Raw genomic sequence first — 26,130 nt, forward strand, 5'->3', positions numbered from 1 at the left:
ACCAGGTCTCCCCGGGAGGTTGCCAGGCTCCTTTTGCAGGGACACGATGGCTTGTGAGGGCCCATGCCCCAGGGTCCGGTGCTCACTGCGGATGGCTTGGGGGCAGTGCGAGAGCTTTTGCTCCCATTCTTAGAGGAGATTGTGGTGGTCTTAAGGGACAAAGATGTGCCTGGGGAAGAGAAGGATGACCAGAGGAAGCATTGGAGGAGGAGGAGGACGAGGACGAGGAGGAGAAGGAGGATGAGGAGGAGTTGGAGGAAGAGGACTGGGAGGCGTTAGAGCAGGAGGAGAAGGAGTGAATGATTGGGTGCAGGAGAGGGAACAAGTGGAGGAGGAGGATGTCCAGGATGAGGAGGAGCACGAGCCAAAGGAGGAGGAGCAGCTGGGGGAGGAAGTTGAGGAGGACGAGAGTAGAGGGAAGAGGATGAGGAGAAAAGGTAGAGCCAGGGTTGGAATGGCGTGAGCAGAAGTGTAGGAGCAGAAGGAGGAAGAGACCGAGGAGGAAGAGGAGGAGCGGGAGGAGCTGGAGGAAGAGGATTGGGAGGGGTTAGAAGAAGAAGTGGAGGAGGAGGAGGGGGAGTGAATGACTGGGTACAGGAGAAGGACAAATGGAAGAGGATGATGTGCAGCACGAGGAAGAGGAGGATCACGAGCCAAAGGAGCAGGGGCAGCTGGAGGAGGGAGTTGAGGAGGACGAGAGCAGAGGGAAGAAGAGGAGGTCAAAAGTCAGAGGTAGGGCAGGAAGGGCAGTAGCAGGAGAGGACCTGGGGAAGGAGGAAGATGCCTAGGAGGAAGAGTTGGAGGAGGAGGTGGAGGATCAGATGGAGGAAGACGACTGGGAGGAGTTACAGGAGGAGGAGGAGGAAGAGTGAATGATGGGGTGCAGGCGAGGGAAGAAGTGGAGGAGGAGTAAGTCCAGGACGAGCAAGAGGAGGAGCACGAGTCAAAGAGCAGGAGCAGCTGGGGGAGGAAATTGAGGAGGACGTGAGCAGAGGGAGAAGAAGAGGAGGAGAAAAGGTAGAGCCAGGGCTGGAAGAGCAGTAGCTGAAGAGGGGGAGCAGAAGGGTGAAGAGGCCGAGGCTCAGACTTCCAATACTATGTTGAATAACAGTGGAGAGGGTGGACATTCCTGTCTCGTTCGTGACTTGAGCTGAGAGCTTTTGCTCACTGAGATGATAGTAACGTCGGGTCGTCCATACATGGCTTTATGATCTCGATGGGTGCTCCTTCCATCCCTGCTCTCTTGAGGGTTTTTACCAGGAAAGGATGCTGTATTTTGTCAAACACTCTGTCTGCATCGATTGAGAGGATCCTGTGGTTCTCGTCCTTTCTTTTATTGATGTGATGAATCCCGTTAATTGTTTCGTGGATGTTGAACCAGCCCTGCATCCCAGGTACAAATCCCACTGGGTCGTGGTGAATAACATTTTAATGTGTTGTTGGATCCGAGTGTCTCATATCTGGTTGAGGAGTTTTGCATCCATGTGCATCAGGGAAATTGGTCTATACTTCTCCTTTTTAGTGGGGTCTCTTTCTGGTTTTGGCATCAAGGTAACGCTGGCTTCATAGAAAGAGTTTGGAAGTTTTCCTTCCATTTCTATTTTGGGAACAGCTGCAAGAGAATAAGTGTTACCTCTTCCTGAAATGTTTGCTGGCACTCCCCTGGAAAGCCATCTGGCCCTGCAGTCTTCTTCCTTCGGCAGGTCTTTGATTAGCAGTTTGATTTCTTTACTGGCTATGGGTCTGTTCAAATTTGGCTCTTCTTCCTCTTTCAGCTTTGGTAGTGTGTATGTTTCTAGGAATTTGTCCATTTCTCCCACATTGCCCATTGTATTGGCAAATAATTGCTCCTGAAGTTCTCTTATTATTTTTTTTTTATTTTTTAAATTTTTTTTTCAACGTGTATTTATTTTTGGGACAGAGAGAGACAGAGCATGAACAGGGGAGGGGCAGAGAGAGAGGGAGACACAGAATCAGAAACAGGCTCCAGGCTCTGAGCCATCAGCCCAGAGCCTGACGCGGGGCTCGAACTCACGCACCGCGAGATCGTGACCTGGCTGAAGTCGGACGCTTAACCGACTGCGCCACCCAGGCGCCCCAAGTTCTCTTATTATTGTTTGCCTTTCTGCTGTGTTTCTTGTGATCGCTCCTCTTTCATTCTTGAGTTTATTAATTTGGGCCCTTTCCTTTTCCTCTTTCACCAAACTGATGACTGGCTTATCAATTTTGTTAATTCCTTCAAAGAAGCAGCTTCTGGGCTCATTGATCTGTTCTCCTATTTTGGTTTGTTTGTTTGTTTGTTTGTTTGTTTGAGGTTGTGTGTGTTTTTGTTTTGTTTGACTTTTGGTTTCAATAGCATTAATTTCCGCTCTAATCATTGTTAATTCCTGTCTTCTGAATGTTTTGGGTTTCCTATGGTGTTCTTTTTACAGCCTCCTAAGGCGTCAGGTGAGGTTGTGTCTCTGAGATCTTTCTTTCTTCTTTAGGAAGACCTGACTTGCTAGATAGGTCCTCTTATTCCCGACTCTGGTGCGTCCCAGAGGTTTTGGGTTGTGGTGTTATCCCTGACTCGCATATACTTTTTCATTGACTCCCATATACTTTTCATATCCTCTTTAAGGATATAAAGGTGTTATCATTTCCATATACTTTCTAATTGACTTCCATATACTTTTCATGTCCTCTTTAAGACCCTGGTTAGCCCATTCATTCTTTAGTAGGCTGTCCTTCAGTCTCCCAGTATTTGTTACCTTTCCAAATTGTTTCTTGCAGTTGATTTCGAGTCTCGTCGTGTTGTGGTCTGAAAATATGCACGGTGTGACCTCGATCTCTTTGAACTTCCTTAGGGTTGACTTTTTTCCCCAGGATATGATCTGTAGAGGAGAATGTTCCATGAGCACTGGAGAAGAACGTATATTCTGCTGCTTTATTATGACATGTTCTGAAGATATCTGTGAAGCCCATCTTGTCCAGTGTGTCATTCAAAGCCCCCGTTTGCTTGTTGATTTTTTTGTTTAGATGATCTGTCTATTGCAGCGAGGGGGGTGTTGAAGTCTCCTCCTATGATGGCATTACTAAGAATGAGGTTCCTTATGTTTGTGATTAATTGATTTGTGTATTTGGTTGCTCTCAAATACGCCACATAAATGTTTTCAATTGCTAGGTCTTCTTGGTGGATAGACCCCTTGATTATGACATCATGCCCTTGTGCATCACTTGACACAGTCTTTACATTAAAGTCTAGATTGTCTCATAGAAGTATGGCTGCTTTGGCTTTGTTTTGCTGACCGTTAGCATGACAGATGATTCTCCATCCTCTTATTTTCACTCTGAAGTTGTGTTTACAACTAAAGTGGGTCTCTTGTAAACAGCATATCGATGGAGCTTGTTCTCTCATCCATTCTGTTCCCCTATGTCTTTTGATTGGAGCATTGAGTCCACTGACATTTAAAGTGAGTACTGAAAGGGGCGCCTGGGTGGCGCAGTCGGTTAAGCGTCCGACTTCAGCCAGGTCACGATCTCGCGGTCCGTGAGTTCGAGCCCCGCATCGGGCTCTGGGCTGATGGCTCAGAGCCTGGAGCCTGTTTCCGATTCTGTGTCTCCCTCTCTCTCTGCCCCTCCCCCGTTCATGCTCTGTCTCTCTCTGTCCAAAAAATAAATAAACGTTGAAAAAAAAATAAACTGAGTACTGAAATTTATGAATTTATGGCCATTATCTTCTTTGAAGAGTTGGAGAAAAAAAATCTATATATCTTTATATCTATATCTACATCTACATCTATATATCTATATATCTCTATATATCTAATTATATTTCTACCTATAAATATAAATAAATATAAATAAATAAAAATAGAATTATAAGTATACTTATACATATACATATACATAGAGAGATGATAGATGATGATAGATAGATAGATAGATAGATAGATAGATAGATAGATAGATAGATAGATAGATAGATAGATAATCATTTCTCCCCTCTGAGTGTCCCCCCTTAAAATTGCATGCAGGTGTGATTCAGTGGTCACAAACTCCTTTAAGTTTTGTTTGTCTGGGAACCTTTTTCTCTCTCCTAAGTTGAATGACAGCCTTGCTGGATAAAGAATTCTTGGCTGCGTAAGTTTCGAATTCAGCACTGTGAACAAATCCTACCCCCCCCCTTTCAGGCCTGCCAAGTTTCTCTGGGTAGGTCTGCTGCAAACCTGATCTATCTTCTCTTGTAGTTTAGGGACTTGTTTCCCCTTGCTGCCTTCATGATTCTCTTTGCCTGAGTACTTTGTGAGCTTGAATATGATATGCCTTGCTGCCTTGCTGAGGGTCAGTTTTTGTTGAATCTAATGGGGGTCCTCGGTGCTTCCTGGATTTCAATGGCTGTGTCTTTCCTCAGGTTAGCAAAATTTTCCACTATGATTTGCTCACATAACCCTGCTGCCCCTATTTCTCTCTCTTCCTCTTCGGGACCCCTGTGATTCTGATGTTGTTCCCTCTGCATGAGTCACTGATTCCTCTAATTGTTCAACCGTGCTCTTTTCCTTAATCTCCCTCGATTTTCCTGCTTCCATATTCTCCATCAGTTTGTCCTCCATATCGCTGATTCTCTGTTCTGTCTCCTCCATGCTTGACACCGCTGCATCCATCCGTCATTGCAGCTCAGTTATATCATTTTTAATTTCATTCTGGCCAGTTTTTACTTCATGGTTTCTCTGCACAAAGGGACTCTAATCTACATTGGACCGCAGCTAGTGTTCTTATCATCGTGCTTCTAAATGCTGCTTCAGACATCTAAATGCTGCTTCAGACATCTTGCTTGTATCTGTGTTGGTTGAATCCCTGGCTCTCGTTGCTTCATGCTCTTTCTTTCTGGGTGAATTCCTTCCTTTTGTCATTTTGAAGGGAGAAAAGGAACTCATGAGGTAGAAAATTCAAATGAAATATTCAAATTATAAAATGTTAAAAGTAAAGAAATTAAAAACACACACGTAAAAAAGGGAATGAATGATGGTAGATTCTAGGCATGTTTCATCTGGGTGTTGAAAGGGGTTTGACACGAGAGAAAAAAAGTGGGAGTGGAGAAAAATTTAGAAAATAACAAATATTACAAAGGGAAATGTTGCGAGAATTTGAAAAATCAAAACACTGAAATAGACTAGAAGGAGAATATGGGAGTAAAACAGAATTTGTGAATATAGACACGAAAGGAAAGAATAATGTAGAAGAATATTAAAGAAAATTGGTAAAATTTCCACCTGCCCAGTCTCCTTCGCCTCTCCGGGCACAGAAGCACCTCCCTTCCTGAGCCTCCTCGCTCTCCAAGTTCACTCCTCCATGCCACGTACCTGTTGAAGTCTGTGGTTCAGGATATGCAGATTGCTGTGCTAATCCTCCCGTCAGTTTCCTGGGTGGGTAGGATGGTTTAGTGTTGGTCTGGCTGTATTTCATGCACACGAGACACTTAAGAAACTTCCATGCTGTCTGCCATCTTGGCTCCTCCCCAAAGAGGTGAGATCTGTAGCACCAGTTCTCCGATATGAGCTATCCCACAGGACAGTTGTGGTCGATGACAAAGCGGAAAAGGACATGCACCAAACAGGGAGGCCACCCTGGAGGGGGAGGCAGAGCACTGGCTCCAGACCCGGGAAGGGGAGGAAGGGGCTCAAATGCTGGAGCCACGCCCACTTCCCTTCCTGCTGATTGTTCCTGAACAGCAGCCAACTGTCTGGGTCTGGTCTGGAGATCCTTCTCCCCAAGGACCCACGGTCAAAGAGTTCAGTGCCCTGCCTCTGCCCCACCTCCACCACAGCCACCGCCAGAGCCACAGCCCCAGCCACAGCCACAACTACTGCAGTGTCCGAAGGGCCACGGGGCCATGGGCGTGCTTCCCAAATGCTGGTGGGCTCCAGAAGGAGGCAGCAGGCATTTAAACACCTTGGGCCTCGACGCTCCACCTGCTGGGCCTAGTCTGGAGCCTCATGTCTCATGTTCCCACTCCGTGTGCTCTATGGCCCCAGCCTGAGGATGGGCTAGGGCCCCAAAGCGAATGAGTCGTGTTCCGGAAAACGCTGAGACTCCTGAGAATACCGGGCCTCCGTTCTGCTGGAAGAGGGCGTTCGAGAGTCCAGGAATCATGGCAACACCCCTGTCTCAGTCCCAGACAATTTCACCCATTCATACGCATGCACACGCACACGCACAGGCACTGGCACACACACACACACACACACACACACACACACACACACACTCCCCCTCTGTGGCTATCTCTAGTCATGACTTACTCTCCTTCCTCTGCCTCCTTCCATGTCCCTCTGGTGTCTGTCTGTCTCTGAGTCCCTGTGATCATTTTCTTTAGGGAACGCTTTCTCCCTCCCCCACCTCCGTCTCTCTTTCTCTGTCTCTGTCCTGTCCCTGGACAGTATCAGTGCATCTGGGTTTCCGTGTGCTGTGCATGTCCTTATGGACATAGTAGGCTGCTGATGGCACAGGGCTGCAAGGGAACACACAAAGGAACGCGTAAGTAACGGGGTCAGAGCACATCCAGACCTCCTAAGCCGTGAGTGCCTCCAGGCAGCCCACACAAGCTGGGTATACATGTGAACTGTGAAAGGTCAGTCCCTTGGCCCTTGCCCTGTAGGTTGCAGCCAGCTGGGAGGTACTGACACCCAAGGGAGTCCCCAGTGTTTAGAGGGTGTGAAGAAAGGGCAGGAGCCGAGGAGGCTGGGAACCTAGTCGTGGCTGCTGTTTCTCCACATGCCATGTTCCAATGCCATTGGTACTGTAAGGTTGGTATCAGTTGTGGCTCCCTTTCCTTGGCATCTCAATGCCAGCTTCCGTGACCCAATGGAAGTCCTGAATCTGCCCTAGTTTTCAGCCGGGTTTGGGCCCCAGGACAAATGCATGTGTTGTGTGAGGGGGGGAAGCAAGTGTGGGTCGTGGGGAGGCGCTAGCCTCGTGAGTGGGATGTGGCAGAGGGCATGAGTGAGTGCAGAGGTCCAGTAGAGTGTCTGTGAGTGTATTGTGGCTGGCGCCTGTGAGTACTTTTGCCTGAGACCTAGCGTTTGTGCTGGCAGCGCGTGCGTGTGTGTGTCCACGTGCCGTGTGGCCGTGCATCTTTGTGCCCGAGTGAGTGTGTGTAGGCCGTTGGCTAGCGAAGGAGAGAGACTGGGGGCTTTCCTGACTTGGTGGGTAAGGGGGAGGCTCAAGTGCCAAAGTCCAGCGAGTGCAGTCCCTTCGCTCCTGGGATCGACACGGAGCTAGCTGATCACCTTTCGTGACGGGAGGAAAGCCTGGACTTTGCCTGGGCCCGCTCGTCCTGTGTTGCCTTGGCCAGGGGCAAGCTGGGGTTGGGCCTTGCATGGCCCAGTGGAGGAGGACCAAAGTTCCCTGCGAGGAAGTGGGGATTAGTGGAGGGAGGCAGCAGATAGCCTGAGTAAGTCCGGTCCTGCTCCTGGACCGGCCTAGGGGGATCATCGCAAGGCCTTGTGTACCCAGCCAGGGTGTGGGTCTCGGTGAACATCCTCCCGGATGACCCTGCAGAGACAGGCCTGGCTGGTCTAGGGTCCCTTGCGAAGTTGGGGCCCGGCCCCTGGGCCCCAATATTGTGGTAGGTGTTGTTCAAACTGAAAGGCATTGCCTGCTTGTCCCAGGCAGTCCCTGCACCTGGGACCCACACTTGCTCCCACGTTCCTGCCACGGGGTCTTCCAGCGATGCATGGGCGTTTGACCGGCCCCATTTCTCTGGAGGGAGTGAGTTGCATAGGCCAGGTGCACCAGGGTCTGGGCCTGCTTTCCTGTCTTGCCCACCCCCTACATCCTCTGCTGAGGGCAGCTTGAGGGCTCACCACTGGACCTGTTCCTCTCCCTTTCGGGGTAAATGTTTGCCTCTCTGTCTGTCACAGTGGCCACCCCCTCTCAGCCCCCTACCACCTGTTCAGCCTCTCCCCATCCACCTGCGTTTCTATGCATTGCTGTCCCCTGAAGCTGTGGTGTGCTGCCTCGTATATCACAGCCACCCCGGAGCATTTCGGTACCCCGTACGTCTCCTGACGTGGCCCAGCGAGTCTGGAGGAACCTCTTCTGTGTCACGGAAGCAACATGTTGGCCACAGGGCCCGGCACACCAATTTGGCAATCCTAGAAGCCCCCGCCTGCCTGGCAGCCTCCTGGTCCCATGAAGAGGGAGGGGAGCGCTGCATTCCACCAAAGGGAAAAGGCAGCGCATGAGTGTGGTGCCTGGCCAGGCAATGCATCTCGAGCCTCCAATCCTGCAGTGGCTCTGTGTGGGGTGTGTGTGTGTGTGTGTAGCTGCTGCTGTCTGAAGGAGACAGGCAGGGAGTCCACATCACCAGTGCCCTGACAGGGAGGGAGACCACATCATTGCCCTCACTTCACACCCTCTGCAGCTCATTGGTTCCCCAAAGTGGTAATGTGGCTTCGTGTAGACCCTGGGGCGTGTCCCTCACTTGCCTCCCAGAGCTACATCCCCCAGCCCCCTGACACCTTTCGGAGGCCCTTGAAATCATGCTGTCTGTGGCACAGGGGGACAGTGTTTGGAGTCAGCGCCCACGCTCATGGCAGCCTGCCGCCTAAGTGAGTGGTAAAGGAAATGGGACCAGGATGAACAGACATACGGCCAACGAAGGCCTGGGGAGGCTCCCTGTGAGAAGATGGCCAAGCACTGTGGGCGGAAGGGGACCGCTGTCCGTGAGACAGACACAAGCCCCAGGAGTCCCAGGGCCCATGGTCACGGGTCTTTCCTGTGCACTGCCACACACGGGAGGGATGGGCAGCCGATCATGAGGGGGGCGGTGTGTGCTTGCCAGTGTGTCACTTTGCAGGCAACGGGGACAAACGGCAAGAGCAGCGCGCATGCTACGCAGCCTCCCCTAGTGTGGCGTCCTCCCCACGTCACACACCTCTTGTCACCGACCTTCCCTAGCCGGTGCACTGCTAGACTGCTGTCATGACATACATGTCTTCTTGGAGCAAGGATGGACGTAGAGAGTATGCAAAGGAGGCTGAGCAGATGGAAAACCAGGGGGCACAGACAGCAGGCGCACAGCTGAAGTGCGTCTCGCGGACAGCCAAGGTGATCCGCTCAGTGGATTGGTCGGACTCGGGGCACAATGAACAAAGGTGGCGGTGTAAGTGGGAAAAGCGTGGAGGTCCCCCTTTACCCGTGTGTGTAGATAGCCGCGTGCCCAGCGCACCGTGGAATGCAAAGGTCGCTTTCGCGTGGCCAGAAGCCAAACAGGACACCCAGAGGGCACAGAGGGCCGGCTGCAAGCCCCCGGGAGGAGTTGCACTGCGTGGGGCCCAGAGCCTTCCCGCCTAGGCAACAGACGCGCCCCAGTTTCCGGGTGACCTAGGGGGCGGGACCGCCGAAGCCACGCACACCACCCTCCCTATGATTGGTCCTGAAGGCAGTGAAGCAGCCTGGGCGTGGCTTGGAGCTCCCTCAGCCTCAAAGCCGCAGGCGCACCCCTCTCACCACAAAGGCCTCTGAGGCAGCGGCAGCAGAGCGATAGCCACCGCCAAGGCATCCTGGGTACAGCACCGTGCGCATGCGCCCCGTCGACGTTTGGGCTCTGGGAGGAAGGGGGAGCGAGTTGCCAGCCATTGCCCTCCGGGCTCCCCCGACTGGGTCTGGGGAGGGGGGCCGTGCTCTCACCTCCCGCTTCGTCGTCGGTAGGAGCCACCGTTCGTGTCTCGGGCCGGGGCCGCATGTTGCGCGACTCGTGTTTCCGAAACACTGGGGATGCCCGGAGGCCCCATGCCGCCTTCGACCGGGAAGGGGGCGGTCGAGAGACGAGGGCCCATGGGGACACTGGGTCTCCGGCAGGGCCGGAGGTGGCGCAGGCCGAAGGCTTGCAGGCCACCAGCGAACAGCCTGTGCAGCAAGGCCAGGCCCGACCCGAGGGGCAGGTGGGCGGCCCCAGCGAGATATCCGTGCCGCTGGGGCATGACATAGTGGCGGTGGAGGCGCTGTGGGGCCTGGTGGAGCACGAGGTTGAGGTGGCGGCCGCGGAAGAGGACGCGCCTGGGGAAGAGGGGCATGACCAGAGGAAGAAGGGGGAGGAGGACGAGGAGCAGGAGCCGGGGAAGGAGAAGGTCCAGGTTCACGAGGAGGAGGACCTGAAGGACGAGGGGGAGCAGCAGGAACAGAAGAGCAGAAGGAGGAGGAGGAGGAGGAAGCGGGGGAGAGGCAGCAGGAGTAAAAGATTAGAAGGAGGAGGAGAAGCAGAAGCCCAAGCAGAAGGAGGAAGAGCGGAAGGAGGAGGAGTTGGCGGAAATGAAAGGGGAGGAGCAGGAGCACCAGGGTATCCAAGCGGGGGCGGGGGCGGCAGCGGGGGGGGGCAGCGGCGGCGGCGGCGGGGACCTGGGCCGGGACGGGGGCGGCGGGGGCGGGGGGCGGCGGCGGCAGCAGTGGCAGGGGAAGAGGACCAGGGGGAGGAGCAGGAGGAGGCAGGGAAGGCGTGGGAGCCATTAAAGGGAGAGCAGAATTGCAAACCGAGGAGGAAGAGGAGCAGGAGAAGGGAGCGCTGGAGGAGCAGCAGCAGGGCGAGGAGGAGGTGGAAGGAAAGGAGGACAAGGAGGAGCGGGAGGAGGAGGAACGGAAGCCGCGTGAGCAGGAAGGCCGATGGGTGGAAGAAGCCCTGGAGCTGCAGGTGAAGCAGGATAAGAAGGAGCAGTTCGAGACAGGCCTCCGTCCTTGCCCTTCCCCGCTGGAGGCTCTGGAGGCCCTTCAGATAGAGCTACAGCCCGTGAATAAACAAGCCAGCCGGGAGCACGCTCGACTCAAACTCAGGATGTGGCAGAGGCGGCGGCATCATCTGGAACGGAGAAGTGCCCTCATCCAGGGCATCCGTGGTTTCTGGGCCAAGGCTGTATCCTTCCTGCTGCTGGGGGAGGGTCCAGAGGGGGCTGGGCTTGCACAAGAGGAAGGAAAGGGAGGTGACATTTAGAGGAACCCGGGACAGGGACTGGAGCTAAGCCACGCTCCAGTGGCCGGGAAGGTGCAAACGTGATCCCATCCAGTGGTCCTGGCTCTGCAATGAGTGTGGGAGGAGGGCAGTGCTGGGGTGGTGGAGGCACGTGTGCTGTCCGTGGCACCTGGCACGGAAACAGCGCTGCGAGAGTGGGGAGTGGCGGTGGAGGTCCAGGCCAGGACGGGGAAATGACCGAGGGCTTCTTCCCACGCAAAGCCGCGTGGGGGCACGTGTCTGGGTCCCGCTAAGCCTCCTGCTGCGGGTTAGGCGATGCGAATGCCCTCCGGTCCGGTCGGCGCGAGACCGGATGTGTGCTGTGTGGCTGTGTGGAAGTAAGCGTCCTCAGTGTCCTCATGAGCACACAAGGCTAGGCGTGGATGCGGGCGTCTGGGCGTGCACAGCCTCCTGTGCGTGTGTAGCAGAGCCCTGCGGAATGCGGAGACCCCGTGGGCCTGGATGCAGCCCGTGGGGAGGGCGTGAGGCCCTGGGGGAGGACGCCAGTCCCTGGGGGAGGACGCCAGGATGCTGTCCACACTGGTTCTCTGGGTCGAGCTCTCTCATGCCCAGCACCTGAAGGCTCTTTGACCTGCAGCAGTTTGTGAACCACCCTCAGATGTCAGCCCTGATTAGCAAGCACGATGAAAGCATGCTTCGCCACATGACCAATCTGAAGGTGGGCCTGGGAGTGGGAGGCGGTGTGGGTGGGTGGCTGTGTGGGCAGGGGAGGTGGTGGGGAGAAGTGGTGTGTTCCTTCCTCAGGGGAGGGCGGGTCTCCTGGAACAAGATTTCACATTTCTGCCCCACATTTCTACCACGGCAGGTGGAGGAACACAAGTTTCCCAGGGAATGCCGGACGATCCTGCTGTTTTTTGGCAAGAACCCCTACTTCCAGAATGAAGTCGTCACGAAGGAGTATGTCCTTGGCCTTGCTGGTAAGTGTCCACTGAATGCATGGGCGGCAGTGGGTGGAGGGTTGAATGTGATTAGTTCTCTGGCGCCTTCTCACATACTCGTCTTCCTGCAGGGTATAGGGCGTCTCATTCCAGTCCCATCCAGTGGTACCCAAGGTACAGACAGGAGGCCTACAGACGCAGGCATGACAACAGCAGCCTCAACTTCTTCAACTGGTTCTCTGACCACAGCGTTGCCGGCTCTAGCAGGATTGCTGAGGTGGGGCCCTGTAACGAGGAAGGGAGGTGATTTTCATGGGTTCCCCCACTGCGTGGGATAGCTACCTGAGGCCTGGCCTGTCTCCCCTACCAGATAATCATAGAGGATCTTTGGCGCAATCCCCTGCCGTATTTCAAGGTGAAGGAAGCCCCAGGAGAGAGCACTGAGAGGGAAAGAGGTGAGCAGCCAAGGGTGTGGGCACTGAAATGTGTGCCGTGGGGCCCATGGCACAATTCTCTTCTGCACGGAGGCACCGAGACTCACAGTGGCACAGGAGGTGACGCCAGGTCAAAAGGGCATCGGCCTGAGACAGGGAGTCTTAAGACGTAACGTGTCAAAGAGGCTTTGCCCCTTTGGGGAGGCTGAAGGTGGGCAGTGGGCTAGACAACAAGAATGAGCAGAGCGGGACATCCCAAGCTGGCTCATCAGATAGCACGGTGACAACTGTCATTCCAGGACCATGAGCCCCACCCTCAGGCCTCCTGCCACCAACTGACATGTTGTCTGGCTTCTGGAGCCACTTGTCAGCTTTGGCACAGCTTATCACACCCTCCCATTCTACCTTCCGTTTGGAAACATTCAAGCAACCTTAAACAGGGCCCAGATGAGACTCTCACCTGTCCTGTGTGTGTGTGTGTGTGTGTGTGTGTGTGTGTGTGTGTGTGTGTGTATCGATGTGGGTGTGGGTGTGTCTGTGTGCCTCTGTCTGTGTGTACCCGTATATCCCAGGGATATGCACGATCTTGAGAAGACTATGAAGGAGCATCGCACTTCACGGACCCCAGTGGAAACCCTTCCGATGCTCACCGATGGTCCACAAGATTCTCCTGCCCGTGAAAGAAGGACAAGGCTGGTGGTGACACGTGGCGCAGGGTTTTGAAGAAAGACATTGGAAGAAGTACATTTGAAGAATATACATTTGAAGAAATATAGAATGGGAGATACACAGCATGAAGTGTTTGTGTGTGTTTTCTGCTCAGGTACGCTCTGGGGCGTGTCCATGTATACATGCGGCTGTCCAGAGGTGTAAGTGTTCTGTGCCTGCACATTGCAGTTCCCAGGAAGGGCGGGACGTAGGACATTGTCCGTAGGGATGGGTCACACATTGGGATTGCGTGTGAGGTCAGTAAGATTGAACCAATGGGGAGTTGAGTGAGGGAGGACAGGGCACAAACCTGAGAGAAAGGCCAGCGCCCAGGTTCATATCTTTCCTGTGAAAATGAGGAAGTTCAAGGAAATGCAGAGGCCAGCACAGGCCAGGGATGTCCAATACTCAGGGTTTGGGGATGTCCATGATGGTGCCCCCAGAATCCCGCATGGTGACATCCTCAGTCATGTTGACTGAACCGCCACACAGGGAGGAATTCCCAGGGTTGAATACCCTCTGGTTTTCAGATGTCTACGAATGCAGACTGTCTCGTGGACAAGGTCAGGATCTCAGGAGCAGCCATACATATTTGAGGGATTGTGAGCAGGCTGTCGGATTGGTGGTGTCCAGGGGAGGGAACCGAGGGACCAGAGGGAGAGTGGGTGGGTAAGACCGATGAAGTTCTGCTTCAGGCAGAGTTGACAGGGAGAACGTACACACTGCAGAGGAAACAGCCCACTACAGTCTCACGCAACTCCAAAATCACAGCCAACTTTCCTGGTTCCACTTCCTGAAGCTGAGCCTCCCACCCACTGCTTCACTTACTCTCACATATTGACACACACACACACACACACACACACCCACAAGACTCCTGAAGGAGTCCTAGTACGGATGCCCTTGTGTGACCTTTGCTGTTTCTGAAATGACCTCAGGTTACGACTGGGGGGCCCAGATTGCAAGCCAACAGAGGGGAGGGTCGCGGGGAGGTGGGGCTCTTAAAGGCCACGGACACGCCATCCTCTCCCGTGTGCCCGCTTCCCTCTCATCATCAGCCGTGATGAGTCTGGTGCTGCTCTTCCTCTGGGTCCACAGTCTTCTGCCGTGTGTCCAACACGCCATGTGAGACTTGTGAGAAGACTCCCAAGGGCAAACACCAGCAGGCGCTCAGAGAGGTCGCCTCGTCCCAGGCAGCCTGCGTTCCTTGGCCCGAGTGCCTGGACAAAGGCTGCCTCGGCCACATAGGGAACGATGGACTTGTGCAGCCTTAGCATTCTGTGCAGAGGTCCCGGGCAGGCCTGGAGCTTAGAAAGGACTGGGACGAGCCTCACCTGGGAAGAGGCGAGTGCTGGGGTACTCCTTACACAGCAGATGGCTGCTTGCCAGAGATGTCTGTGCTAGGGATGGGGCAAAGGCTCCACCGTGCTAGCAGGGCAATAGACAGAGTTCAGCCCTGTCCATCGCAGGCTCTTCTCTATCCCCAAGTTGCACGGCCCCCAGCACAGCGTGCCTGAGACTGACATCCCCACACTAATCTTCCCGTCTCCCAAGCTGCCCAAGCCCCCCAGGATCCCCACTGCACAGCTCTGCAGTACAAGAGCCTTCTCTGCAGTGGCTCTATTCCGGAGAAGGCGTTGGCAGTCCCAATGCATGGAGGCTTCTTGCCCCTACCAGTATGCAGACAACATGGTCAGCGGGGTGTCAGCACGCTGTGGAGTTGGGGATCTGTACGCCCAAGCCTTACCTCTTCCAGGGCGGAGGCTGTCGCACTCTCTAGAAGGGAAGGCAGGTCTTTCTCTCGCTGCTGTCTGCACACTGGCTGGAGAAGCACGTCTTCTCAGCTGCTTGATGTGTAAACGTCGGGGTACCCTGGAAAAGCTCCCTGTGCTGGCCCGTGTCTTTGGGTGTGAACATCCAAAGAAAGTATGGCCCATGATTCTGCAGTGGGAACACGGCCTCAGTGGTCACGGGGCCGGGCCCTTTGGGGCATCGTTCTGCACAAGCAGGCCGTTACTTGATAGGTCTTGCCCAGCAGGAACACTTTACGGGACAGGGGAACACAGGGTCCCCCACATGTTCATATCTGCCGCCAATACCTGCTGAGGGGCCAGGGTGACTTTTCCGCCCGGCCTGTCCCAAAGAGAAGGTACGGGCAAGGTGTGGGTGTGGAATGCGCTCACGGCCCCCAGAGCCGAACCCTCAAGTGTGGACACTTGTGTCCAGGGACCGTGGTCAGAGGCCTGGGTGCTCTGTGTCCGACGGATTACAGCCCTCATGCCGCACACCCTGCAGCCCCGGGTGTCCTCCCGTCGCCGCAGCACTCCCTGGGGAGCCCCAGGGTCCAGGAGCTGCTAAACCCCCTGCACAACTCTATGTGCTGCCTAGCGGCCTCTTCCACCACAACACCAGCGTGTGTGGGCTCCAGAGTGCTGTCCCTCGACGGGACACCCTCGGCAATTCAGGAGCCTTCTGACTTCCATGTCTCTGAACCACACGTGTCTCTCATTGGCCTGTCGGGATCGTCCTGTTGTTCTCTGTGTCCGGGAAATGTTTTGCCTTGCCTGTGCTCCTCTGTCTCCCTGAGTGAGCCCTGGCGTGTCTGGGTCCTTCCCTGGCTTTGCCTGTGCCAACGCCTCTCTGGTGATGCCTCCTTGCCTGGCCCAAGTGGGCACAGCTGTACCCGTGTAACCGCCTTCGTCTCTGCACACCTGCGTGTTGTGTCAGCTGCGCCTCTGCTGGCCTGTCTTGTCTTTGGTGTATGCTCCTGCGCTTGAGTGGGTTTCCCTCTGAATTCAACCCCTTTCTTCCACTGACAGATCCAATTGCTGTCCTGCTGTCAGGGGGAGGGGCTTCTGCGTGGTCTCTGATATGTTCCCGGAGCCAGAAATCCTTCCGTGCCCGTAGGACCTTCGTCAGAGGATTGGCCATGTACTCACTGCCAGCCAGGTAATGTCCCCAAACGCAGGTGCCTTGCTGTGAGCATTAAGTCGCGCCTCTATTTTCCGTCCTTCTGTTTCCAAACCCTTTGGACCCTAGGGGCTCAAACGTCACTGGCTTGCACGTTGCAGGTGCAGGCGTGAAGTGTGAAAAGCGGTCTAGCAACGTTTTCCCACTTACTCTTTTGCCATGTGGCATGTTCCTGGCTGGGAGAGACTTCCCCCTGCCAGCGTGTGTCTCGTTTCCGTGTGCCTCCTGTGTGTTCTGGTCCCTCATTGGTCCCTTACTTCCTACCTGGGAGTCTGATTCATGTTTGCGGGAACCGTGCAGACACCTTTGACTGCAGGGTACTGAGCTCAGCTTAGTCCACCAGGACTAGTGCGTGACTGAGGTACACAACGGGCAGTCACGGAGGTGCCCGTATCCTTCACGTGCAAGCGCCCCGTCCAGCCCCCTTCACCGGGACATTTCTCAGCAAACCCTCTATGTTTGTGGTGAGAGCACTTAGCTCTGAGAAACCTGACGAGGCGGTGAAGCGTTGCTTACGGCTGCCCTGTGCAAGTGAGATCTCCAGAACTCATGCACATGGCATGACCGCCTCTTCACACCCTAGGCCCGACACCTCCTCATCGCACCCTCCCCTGCTTAACACCACTCCACTCTCTGGTGGACTGCATGCCTTTAACTCCTTTTAGTCTCCTCAGGAGCCCATCAAGCAGGGGTCAGCACCACTGTGTTTCTGTCAGGCGTTGGCCTCTTTCAGGGAGCCCAGTGCTTTCTGCACTGATGCTCAATGCACCCGCTGAAGGGTGAGCCACACTAAGCCCGACGGCGGACCCTTTGGCCCTACGTTTCCCACATATGTGCCCGGTGGCAGAGGTGCACAAGGAGCCCGCCTGCATGCGTCTCCCGGGTCCTCCACAGGGTACAAAGTACCGCCCCAGGGGGCTGAGCCGCATCACATGGGCATAGCTCTGCTTGCACGTGTTAGCCTTTCATATCATACGGGCAGCCCAGACTCAGAAATCCAGCTACCTGCTTACAAGTATCCAGCCCTCGTGCTTGTGCAGACCCTCGGTGTCTGTACAGACATTTGAGTCACGGTCTCGTGACCCGTCAATACAGCTGGACGGTCTGTCCTTACCTTACAGCCTGGGATGCGGTTCTCACTCATTGTCCTCCCCTCGGGTGCGAGTTTCCTCCATCACTGTGGTGGAATGTAACCTTTATCACCATACGTTGGCTTGAAATTACTGGGCGGATCACCTGTCTGCGTCCGGGGATGCGAAGGAGACCTTGGCTCTTTTGCTCACGGTGCACCCTTTCTCTGTGATGAGTCGCTCTGGATGAGAAGCTTGCCAGAGGCGAGGGGCCTCAGAGTGGAGCACATTTCCTGGGCATCTGTGAGAACCTCGTTGGTTCCACTCGGAAAGCATTGACTTTCACGGATGTGCAGCCTCTGCTTTTCCCTGCATTTGCCGAGCTTGGGGACGTGATTTCTTCCCGCACGTGCTGTCCCTAGGTCTCTGCGGTCTCTTTCCGGCAGTCCCGTTTCCTGTCTGCTGCTGGTCAGTACAGGGCCTCCAGCAGCCCTGTGGGGATCGGGTCCTTGCTTTCCTCCCTGCGGTGGCCTCTTCCTCACCCAGAATGGCCTCACTGCAGCTTCCTTCTAGTTCAGGGATCGTTTCAGACTGCCCTTAAGGTCCAGGTGGGAACGGTGCCGTTTGTGCTGAGGGCTGACCACTGTACAGCATTCGTCTCTGTGGAAATTGCACAGGTGAACTTCACCAGGTGAATGTGCACACTGCAGTTGCCCTGTCGTCAGAGTCAGCCCACCTGTCTCCGCCTCGCCTGCCCCTGCTCTCCTTCCTCCTACCCTCCCCTTGCCTCCCCCTCCCTTGTCTTCTTCCTGTCCCTCCCTCCCACTTTCCTTCCAGCTCTCTTTGTCTTCGTCTCCCTCCTCTCCCTCACTAATGCCTCCCCCTGTCTCCGCCTGTCTTCCTTGTAATAGGTGCCCCTCTGTCTCTTCTTGTCTTGCTCCTCCTCCCTGTCTCTCCCGCCAGTCTCCCTGTGACTCTCCCTCTCCAGGCCGGTCTTCCCCCCCACTCGTCCTTCCTTCATCTGCTTGCATGTGTGTGTCTCTCTCTCCCTCTATATCTCTGTCTCCCTGCGTGTCTGTTTCTCGCTGTCTCTCTCAGTGGACATTCTGTGTCTGGGTGCACGCTTCTTCAGAATTCTCGTTGGCACCTGGGAAACGTGGAGGGAACTCGTCTGCTTTCGTGTGTACTAGTGACAGCAGGCACGGGGCTTTCTCAGAGACAGACACAGACAAGTTTGTAATTCTCGGTGAGGGGCCCCTAAGCGCCCTGCTTGGAGTCGTCCTCCTTTTAGTGGAAGGTTAGATTTCCGGACCGGAGGAAACTGCTAAATCCTACTACCCCATCTCCCTGGTGCTCTGTACGGAGATCAGCAGGGCACCAGTGGCAGATGGGGCTCTGGGGGTTGTTGTTTGCTCTGAATTGCAGTGCAGTGAATTCTGCTGAGCTGCTTTCTTGCAAGGACACGGCCGTGGGGTATGTCTAGGGTGGGTGTCACTGGTTCTGGGTGGGCGCCCACCTTACCGCCGCCCTCAGCCTGATGGCCAAGGAGGAGAAACCGTGCGGACGGGCATGTGGCGCCGGTAGGCGCGACACCTAAGGACTTCTCCAGGCCTTGCCCCAGCTTCATGAAACAGGGGCAAGGGGACGGAGCAGACAGTGGCTCACGCTGCGGACGTTCCTGTGCTGAGTGCTCTGGTGCCCGTAGTGAGGCCTCTGGGGAAAGGGTGTACAAGCGAACACAGACTGTGTGACACCGGGGACCTCGCGAGTCAGGCCTGGAAGGTGACAGCGCTGAAGAGGACATGCGGCAAAACGGGGTCCACGCTGGCGGCTGGGCCCTTGCTCCAGAGCCCGGACCGGCCGCTGGCGTGCGCTAGCCGGCGGCCAACACCCTGCCCTGCTGTCGTGCAACTGATTGCTCCGCCAACCTGGCCAGCGGGCCTGACCTGCCCTGGAACCACTTCGCCCGCAGGCCGCATGCGCACACTCCTCACTGCCTCTGTCTAGGCCCCGCCTCCACGGCAGCCGCGGCCAATGCGGAGTCGTCAAATCCCAGAGCCTGTGCGCCTGCGCCCAACTTGGGCGGGCTGAGGCGGGAGGCAACAGGGAGCCAACCGTCTTGAGGGCAAGGCTCTCTCCACCTGCTGCCATTTCCCTGTCCTTGTCCTGAGGCTGCCCTAGCTACACTGGGGCCGGGGCCGAGCGTCATGGCCAGCGTGTCGCGGTCCGGAAAAAGCGGTGATTCCCGTCGACCCAGGGCCCTGATCGTCCTGGATGAGAAAGGTCGAGAGTCCCGGGCCCGCGGGAATGCAGGGGCGCTGGAGGGCGTGGGCTGGCCGCAGTCCCCAGGTTCAGGGGTGCAGGAAGCCCAGGCCGGGTGTGAGATACAGGGGGCAAGCCCAGCGGAGGAATTGGTGGTGATATTGGATGACGGAATGGTGGCGGCTGAGGTGGTGATCGGGGTGGAGGAAGAGGACGGGGAGGCGACCGAGGAAGAGGTGGCTGGAGAGGAGAATTCTGAGGGAGCCAAGCCAGAAGCAGAGGACATGCGCGAGCAGGAGGAGGTGGAGGAGGGGAGACAGCAGCTGAAGGAGATTCCGGAGCAAGAGGAGAAGCCCGAGGCAGATGCAGAGGCGGAGGAGGGGCCCCAGCTCTCACAGGAGCCGCAGCAGCAGGAGCCAGTGCTGTGTCCTGCCTCAGCCCAGGACCCGCTGGCAGCGCTGGAGCGTCTTCAGCTGGAGATCAGCGCTGGGAATGCCCAAGATTCCAGGGCCTTATGGCGGCTGAAGCGCAGGATTCTTCGGAGGCGGATTTCTTACCTGGATCAGAGAAGGGCCATCATCGAGCACATCCCTGGCTTCTGGGCCCAGGCGGTATCCTTCCTTGTGCTGGTGGGTGATGGCGGGGGTGTTGTGCAGGAGGGCTGGGCCCTGAGAGCAGGGTGCCTCAGGGCGATGGCCCCCAGGGAGGAGAGCTGGGCAGTGGTCCCTGGCCCTGGGTTGGTGCGGTCTGGGATCCAATGTAAGGCCTTGGACAGGGGCGGTTGTTGGGGATGGGGGGACTTGGGGACTTGGACCTGCTTCCTCTAGGTGTCCGCCAGCGTTGGCCTGCAGGCTGCTCTCACACGTTATTTGTGGACGTGAGGCATGTGTCCCCATGCTACCAGAGCTAGGGTAGCACAGAGCAGCCTTCACTCAGAGCAGATAAGGCAAGGAAACGTTTCGCTGCCAAATGGGAGAGTGACACAGGCCGCACACCCACCTTCACATTCACAGGCTGTGCACGTTTTCTAGCAGTTCCGTCAAAAGAGAGCATTTCAGACACACACTCATGGCCTTTAGTGGAACCATGCCACCCCCCTGATCCAGACAGGAGGACGACTCAGACCTACTCCGAGCGGGGTACAATCTGCCTCCACAGACCCACCCACCCACCCACACACACCCACACACACACACCCACACACACACACACACACACACACACACACACACACACACAGGACTCTCTCCTGGTATCTCCACCCCTGCTTCCCTCTCTGTCCTCAGGCTCCGGCTGGGTCCCACCCATGTCTTTCTCTCCTGGCTGGCTGTGTCACTGTGTCTACTTTCTTTTCCCTCCTCTGCCCTCCTTGTCCGTGCTTCTCGATCTCTTTCTCCCTCCCACACCCTCCGTTTGCATCGTTAGTGTGCAGTCGGTTTCTTGTAAGCCGTGTTATTCCTTCTGGACTCAGAAGGCCGGTGACAACATTGGTCTTCACGGGAATATGCCAAAACACCCAGCCGTGAGGAGGGGTCAGAGCACATGCCGACATCACAAGCTATGATGGGCTGCTGGCAACCCACACAGGTCAGGGATATGAAGGAACTGTGAGGAGTCCAGGCAGCGGAGTCTCTCCCTGCTGTGTGCAGACAGCGTGGGAGGTACAGGAAGCCAACGGACAGCGCAGTGTCGATGGGGTCTGATGCATTTGCAGAGGCTGAGGAGTGTGGGGGCTAGTGTTTCCTGGTCTTTCTGCACATGCCATGATCTAGTCCCTTGCTCTTAGCCTGGGAGGGTTGTGGTTGTGGGCCGTGTCTGATTCCACAGCATCTGAAGGCACAGCTCCTTGACCCAGCACAGATTCTGAATCACCCCCAGTTGTCGGCCTTGAACGGTGCCCAGGACAAAGACGTGCTCAGCTACGTGGTCAACTTAGAGGTCAGACCGGGGAGGCTGTGGCTGGGGGCCGTCCCGTCGGGTGTGGGATTTGGGCAGGAGAGGGTGAGGCAAAGGTGCTCACCCTCACAGCCAGGCAAGGAGGTCAGGACCCCGAGGGAGGACACTTGCCCTTCCTGTCCCGTTGCTCACGGCAGGTGGAGGAAGTGGGCCATCCCAAGTACCGCTGCAGAGTGATGTTTTTCTTTGGGGACAACCCGTACTTCTGGAACCCAGTGATCATTAAGGAGTATCAGCTTAGCTTTGCTGGTAGAGTGTGGGTCCCATGGTGGTGCTGGGCAGGGGGATGATGAGCATGAATCAGGGGCAGGAGGGAGGGGTGGGTGGAGAGGAGGCCGTCTGGTTGCTCCTCAAATCCTCTCTTCCTTTAGGCTACAGGGCAATTCGTTCCACTCCAGTCCAGTGGTTTTGGGATTATGAACGTGGAGCTCCCAGTCGCAGGCATGACCCCACCAGGCTTAACTTGTTGAATTGGCTGTGTGAGCATAGCTGCCCAGGGACGAACAGGTTTGCCGAGGTGGGGCCCCTGAGGCCTTCGTCAGCAGTGGGATGTGGGTGGCCCCCGGCCAGAGAGGAGAGTGGGCTATGCCCAATGTGGCGCCGGCCTGTGTCCCCTACCAGATCATCATCGAGGACCTGTGGCCCAATCCCCTGCAGTACTACCTGTGGGAGGAAGGGACCAGAGGACAATGACCTGACGTGCGCACGTGTCGGTGAGAACCCCAGTATGCAGTGTGTTGACACATGTGTTGTATGGGCAAGGAACGTGGGCCAGACATTGGCTTGGAAATGGAAGGTCCGCCGAGACTGGGACCCAGGTAGCATGGGGAGCGGGTGGGAGGATGACAAGGGACCTGCAGGGACTCAGCTGCAAACACACAGTGGGTCGATGCCTGCAAACCAAATGCAGTTGTGCTGTGGGCTGGGGCTTTGGAGGGCCACTCGGGAGGAGCAATGCTTCTCCACCACAGATGCTCCCCGTGGATGTCCGCCCTCTCCCGGGCTTCCCCCTGCTCCTTCAGTCTGGATTTGCCTGCCAGTCTTTGGGACTGGAGCTGCCGTGTCCCCAGGCGCCACTGTGGTGAGAATCTCGCACTTCCTTCCATGTGCCCCACCACGCCATGTCCTCCCGCAACCTGACAGCCATTCTTAGAACTAGCCCAAGGCCATTGGGGGCTGGAAAGGAATCCCTGGGTGACAAAGCAAGAGGGATCCCAAAAGGGCGAGGCAAAAGAGTGGCACCATCTGGGATGTATTTGAAAATATCCCATATCACTCTTGGTGTCTGTTGTGTGGGGGTGCGTGTGTGTGCATGTACGCGAATGTGTCTGCGTGTGCCCATATGCATCAGGGGCTCTGCATCTGTGTGGACGTGAAAGGCACAGAACTTCTATGTTTGCCCATCAGGAACAATGGAGGACGCGACCAGTGCTGGAAGAGATGGGTGGATGCGTCTCCTGTCTTCTACGAGCCCCGGAGACAATTGGGGAAGTGATCACATGTGGCAGCCTTGAAGAGTTGCCACGATGTTTATGCGGACACATACAGGAAGCTAAAAACCCTTCTGTTTCTGTGTGTGTGTGTGTGTGTGTGTGTGTCTGTGTGTGTGTGTCTGTGTGTCTGTGTGTGTGTGTGTGTGTGTGTGTGTGTGTGTGTGTGTGTGTGTGTGTGTGTGTTTATGGGGGACCCGAGGAGGGACGACGAGGACGGAACCTGAGTGTGACTGTCCTAGCCGCTGCCAGGGTGATTCTGTGTGTGCAGGAGAGGTGCAGTACCAGTGTGGGGCAGGTGTTGCCATGTGCACAGAGGCCTGCCTTCCTGGGCAGGCAGAGTCTGCAAGGAGGAGGAGGAAGAGACAGACCTGTTATGTGGAGACTTGTTGTATAGGCCAGAGCCGAAAGGCAGGGAAGGGGATTGCACAGCGGGAGCAAATTGGTCCATTGGGTCCTGGTACAGTGTGGCCAGGACTTGGGGAATTTCAGCCAGGACCCTTGCTCCCAGAGGGGTGTCGTCTCCTTGGTGAGAGAGAATCCAGTGAGCAACGCCTCCAGTGAGGATCAGAGCTAAGGCCCCGTGTCCCCGGAGAACTCAGGAGTAGGCAGGCTTCTCACAGTCGATGCCAGTATACCTTGCTGCTGCCTCCCACACCCGGGGTCCCTTTGACCCCGAGCCCTGTCCTGAGACAGTGGCTCAGGATGGGAGATGTGTGAGGGGAAGAGGCAGGTGTGGGTTGTGGGCAGCACAGAGGCTTATGAGTGGGATTTCATGGAGAGAGTACGCGCGAGGGCGGAGATCCAGCGTGAGTTCCTGCGAGTGTGTGTGGGCGTCTGTGGCACACTGGGCCTGAGATCCGTGGTGGTGCCGGCAGTGTGTGCGTGCATATGTTCGTGCAATTGCGTAGCCGTGTGTCTCTGTGTGTGCGGGAGTGTGTGTGTAGGCCGCTGGCGAGACAAGAGGAGACACAGGGGTCTCTGTGGATGAGGTGCTTATGTGGGACGGTCAGGTGCCACAATACAAGAGTGCAGTCCCTTCCCTCCTGAATCCTGATGGTAATCGCTGGGACGGTGCAACCGTTGCTCTGCCAGGGGGCTCAAGTCAGGTGCAAAAGGGAAATTGGTGCAAGGTCAAGACGGGGACCGAGGGGAGGAAAGCCTGTGCCCAGCGGCCAGTGGACCACTTGTGAGTGAGTGTGCTTGTGTGTGTGTTAGTGTGTGCCTATGTGAGTGAGTGAGTGAGTGAGTGTGTGTGTGTGTGTGTGTGTGTGTGTTGAGTTGCCCTGGTGGGCCTACAGTAGCAAATACGGAGGGGCTACAAGGTTGTGCCCAGACTTTGTGCACAGAGTAGCTAAAGAACCCAAGCTGTCAGGCTACGTTGTGTGCAGAGGGCGTAGGTAATTCGCTGGAGGGAGGCGTCCAGCAAGAATCTCTGCTCTAGGCGACGTGCCATGTGTTGTCACCAGTCAGCTCTTCCTCGGGGCTCTCCTCTCTGCTTCCTGTGCACCAGGCCCAGGGAAAGGGAGGAGCTTGGACCCTAGCCCTCAGGTGACTTGCGTCCCCCTGGAGTGCCGCAGCAGTGTGGTGTGTGGGGATCCGAGTGTGGATGGGCAGGTGAGCAGCCTGCCAGCTGCTCTCTTAGGGGACAGTTCGTTGCCTGCAACACCTCTCCCCGCCACACTAGATCACCACTGCCGCTGCAGCTGGGCTCGGGACATGTCAAGGTGTGTCCCAGAACTCTGTTCCCCTTGCACGTAAGTGGTGCCAGCATGAGCCTCTCAGCCCCTGTGCGGGCGTCCCTGATTAGCCTCAGGCTTTGTCGACTCCTGGCCTCATGTAACATGGGGAACTGGGTTCCTTTCTCAGTGTCTCAGCGGTTGCATGTCGACGGAGAATGCTGTGGGCATTGGAGTCAGGAATCCCGACCGTGCTCCCCCCGCCCCGCCCCAAACTGCAGCGGGCAGCACGTGGCCCACTGTGTGTGCGCTTTGGGGAGTCTAAAGCCTTACAGCCCACCCCCCATATTCTTCTCAGGTGGTGGAGGGTCAAGGGGGCCTACGGAGGAACACTGGTCCCAGTCTGCTGCCGGCTCTGCCCACAGGTGTGTGTGCCCAGCTCCCTGACGCTGAAGCTGCAAGCCTGAAGCCGCACTGCCCCCAAAGCCCCATCCCTAGCATTTGCGTGTGGGCCAGATGGATTGAAGTCCCAGTGACCCTGCGGGATCACAGCGGGTGGTCTCATCTGTGCCTGGCTACCCGCCTACCTGCCTTCCCCACAGCCCTTTGCCCCCTTACAGGGCTTTCGGTAAAGACGCGGCCACCGTCCGGCATGAGAGGAAAGGCTGGACAGTGTCCCAGTACCGCTGGTCATGTGTTGGCTGCTGCCAGCTGGACAGCATGGAGACCCCATGGCCCAGTGGAGGAAGTCCGACCTGTCCTACAAGGAATTGGGGACGACTGTAGGGATGCATCAGGTCCCATGGAGTAACCTAGCCCTGGCCTTATCTGCCTAGGGGGTGATCGAAGCGCCTTGGGGTCCCAGGCATGGCATGTGTGTCGGTGAGCTTCCTCCTGGATGGCGCTGCCGACACAGGGCTGGCTGGTCAGGGGCCGCATGTGAGGCCCGTTGGGGCCTGGCCTCTAGATCCGATACCGCTTATAGGTGTTGTTGAAAAGACAGAGCACGATACGATCGTCCCTTGGGTGTCGCTGCACCGGGGACCCTGTCGCTGTCCCAGGTTCCCACTACCAGGTCTCCCCGGGAGGTTGCCAGGCTCCTTTTGCAGGGACACGATGGCTTGTGAGGGCCCATGCCCCAGGGTCCGGTGCTCACTGCGGATGGCTTGGGGGCAGTGCGAGAGCTTTTGCTCCCATTCTTAGAGGAGATTGTGGTGGTCTTAAGGGACAAAGATGTGCCTGGGGAAGAGAAGGATGACCAGAGGAAGCATTGGAGGAGGAGGAGGACGAGGACGAGGAGGAGAAGGAGGATGAGGAGGAGTTGGAGGAAGAGGACTGGGAGGCGTTAGAGCAGGAGGAGAAGGAGTGAATGATTGGGTGCAGGAGAGGGAACAAGTGGAGGAGGAGGATGTCCAGGATGAGGAGGAGCACGAGCCAAAGGAGGAGGAGCAGCTGGGGGAGGAAGTTGAGGAGGACGAGAGTAGAGGGAAGAGGATGAGGAGAAAAGGTAGAGCCAGGGTTGGAATGGCGTGAGCAGAAGTGTAGGAGCAGAAGGAGGAAGAGACCGAGGAGGAAGAGGAGGAGCGGGAGGAGCTGGAGGAAGAGGATTGGGAGGGGTTAGAAGAAGAAGTGGAGGAGGAGGAGGGGGAGTGAATGACTGGGTACAGGAGAAGGACAA

The 26,130-nt window shown here is 56.2% G+C and overlaps 2 protein-coding genes across 2 annotated transcripts; both read left to right on the forward strand.

Moving 5' to 3' along the window:
* The first annotated feature begins 608 nt into the window (after positions 1-608).
* LOC124525785 (testis-specific Y-encoded protein 2-like) lies at positions 609-13,000 on the forward strand. Its single transcript, XM_047098368.1, has 9 exons — positions 609-732; positions 8,541-8,591; positions 9,694-10,016; positions 10,442-10,888; positions 11,586-11,663; positions 11,811-11,922; positions 12,015-12,160; positions 12,254-12,338; positions 12,890-13,000. Exons 1-9 carry the CDS (start codon positions 609-611, stop codon positions 12,916-12,918), a joined length of 1,395 nt encoding a protein of 464 aa, XP_046954324.1. The 3' UTR covers positions 12,919-13,000.
* A 6,272-nt stretch (positions 13,001-19,272) lies between these two features.
* LOC124525771 (testis-specific Y-encoded protein 1-like) lies at positions 19,273-21,976 on the forward strand. The gene is made up of 5 exons (XM_047098354.1): positions 19,273-19,938; positions 21,188-21,265; positions 21,421-21,532; positions 21,655-21,800; positions 21,905-21,976. Exons 1-5 carry the CDS (start codon positions 19,273-19,275, stop codon positions 21,974-21,976), a joined length of 1,074 nt encoding a protein of 357 aa, XP_046954310.1.
* The last annotated feature ends 4,154 nt before the right edge of the window (positions 21,977-26,130 follow it).

The sequence above is a fragment of the Lynx rufus genome, unplaced genomic scaffold (genome assembly GCF_022079265.1).
Source record: "Lynx rufus isolate CCGP_SWC_20201006 ecotype Redwood Valley unplaced genomic scaffold, mLynRuf1.p SCAF_48, whole genome shotgun sequence".
NCBI lineage: Eukaryota > Metazoa > Chordata > Mammalia > Carnivora > Felidae > Lynx > Lynx rufus.

Excerpts from the sequence above, each read along its gene's own strand:
- LOC124525785 (XM_047098368.1), top strand. The coding sequence starts at position 609 with ATGGAAGAGGATGATGTGCAGCACGAGGAAGAGGAGGATCACGAGCCA. Across the intron at positions 8,592-9,693 it reads CATGGCAGCCTGCCGCCTAA|GAGCCACCGTTCGTGTCTCG; the intron begins GTGAGTGGTAAA and ends CGTCGTCGGTAG. Across the intron at positions 11,664-11,810 it reads GCCACATGACCAATCTGAAG|GTGGAGGAACACAAGTTTCC; the intron begins GTGGGCCTGGGA and ends CTACCACGGCAG.
- LOC124525771 (XM_047098354.1), top strand. The coding sequence starts at position 19,273 with ATGGCCAGCGTGTCGCGGTCCGGAAAAAGCGGTGATTCCCGTCGACCC. Across the intron at positions 19,939-21,187 it reads CTGGCTTCTGGGCCCAGGCG|ATTCTGAATCACCCCCAGTT; the intron begins GTATCCTTCCTT and ends GACCCAGCACAG. Across the intron at positions 21,801-21,904 it reads GGACGAACAGGTTTGCCGAG|ATCATCATCGAGGACCTGTG; the intron begins GTGGGGCCCCTG and ends GTCCCCTACCAG.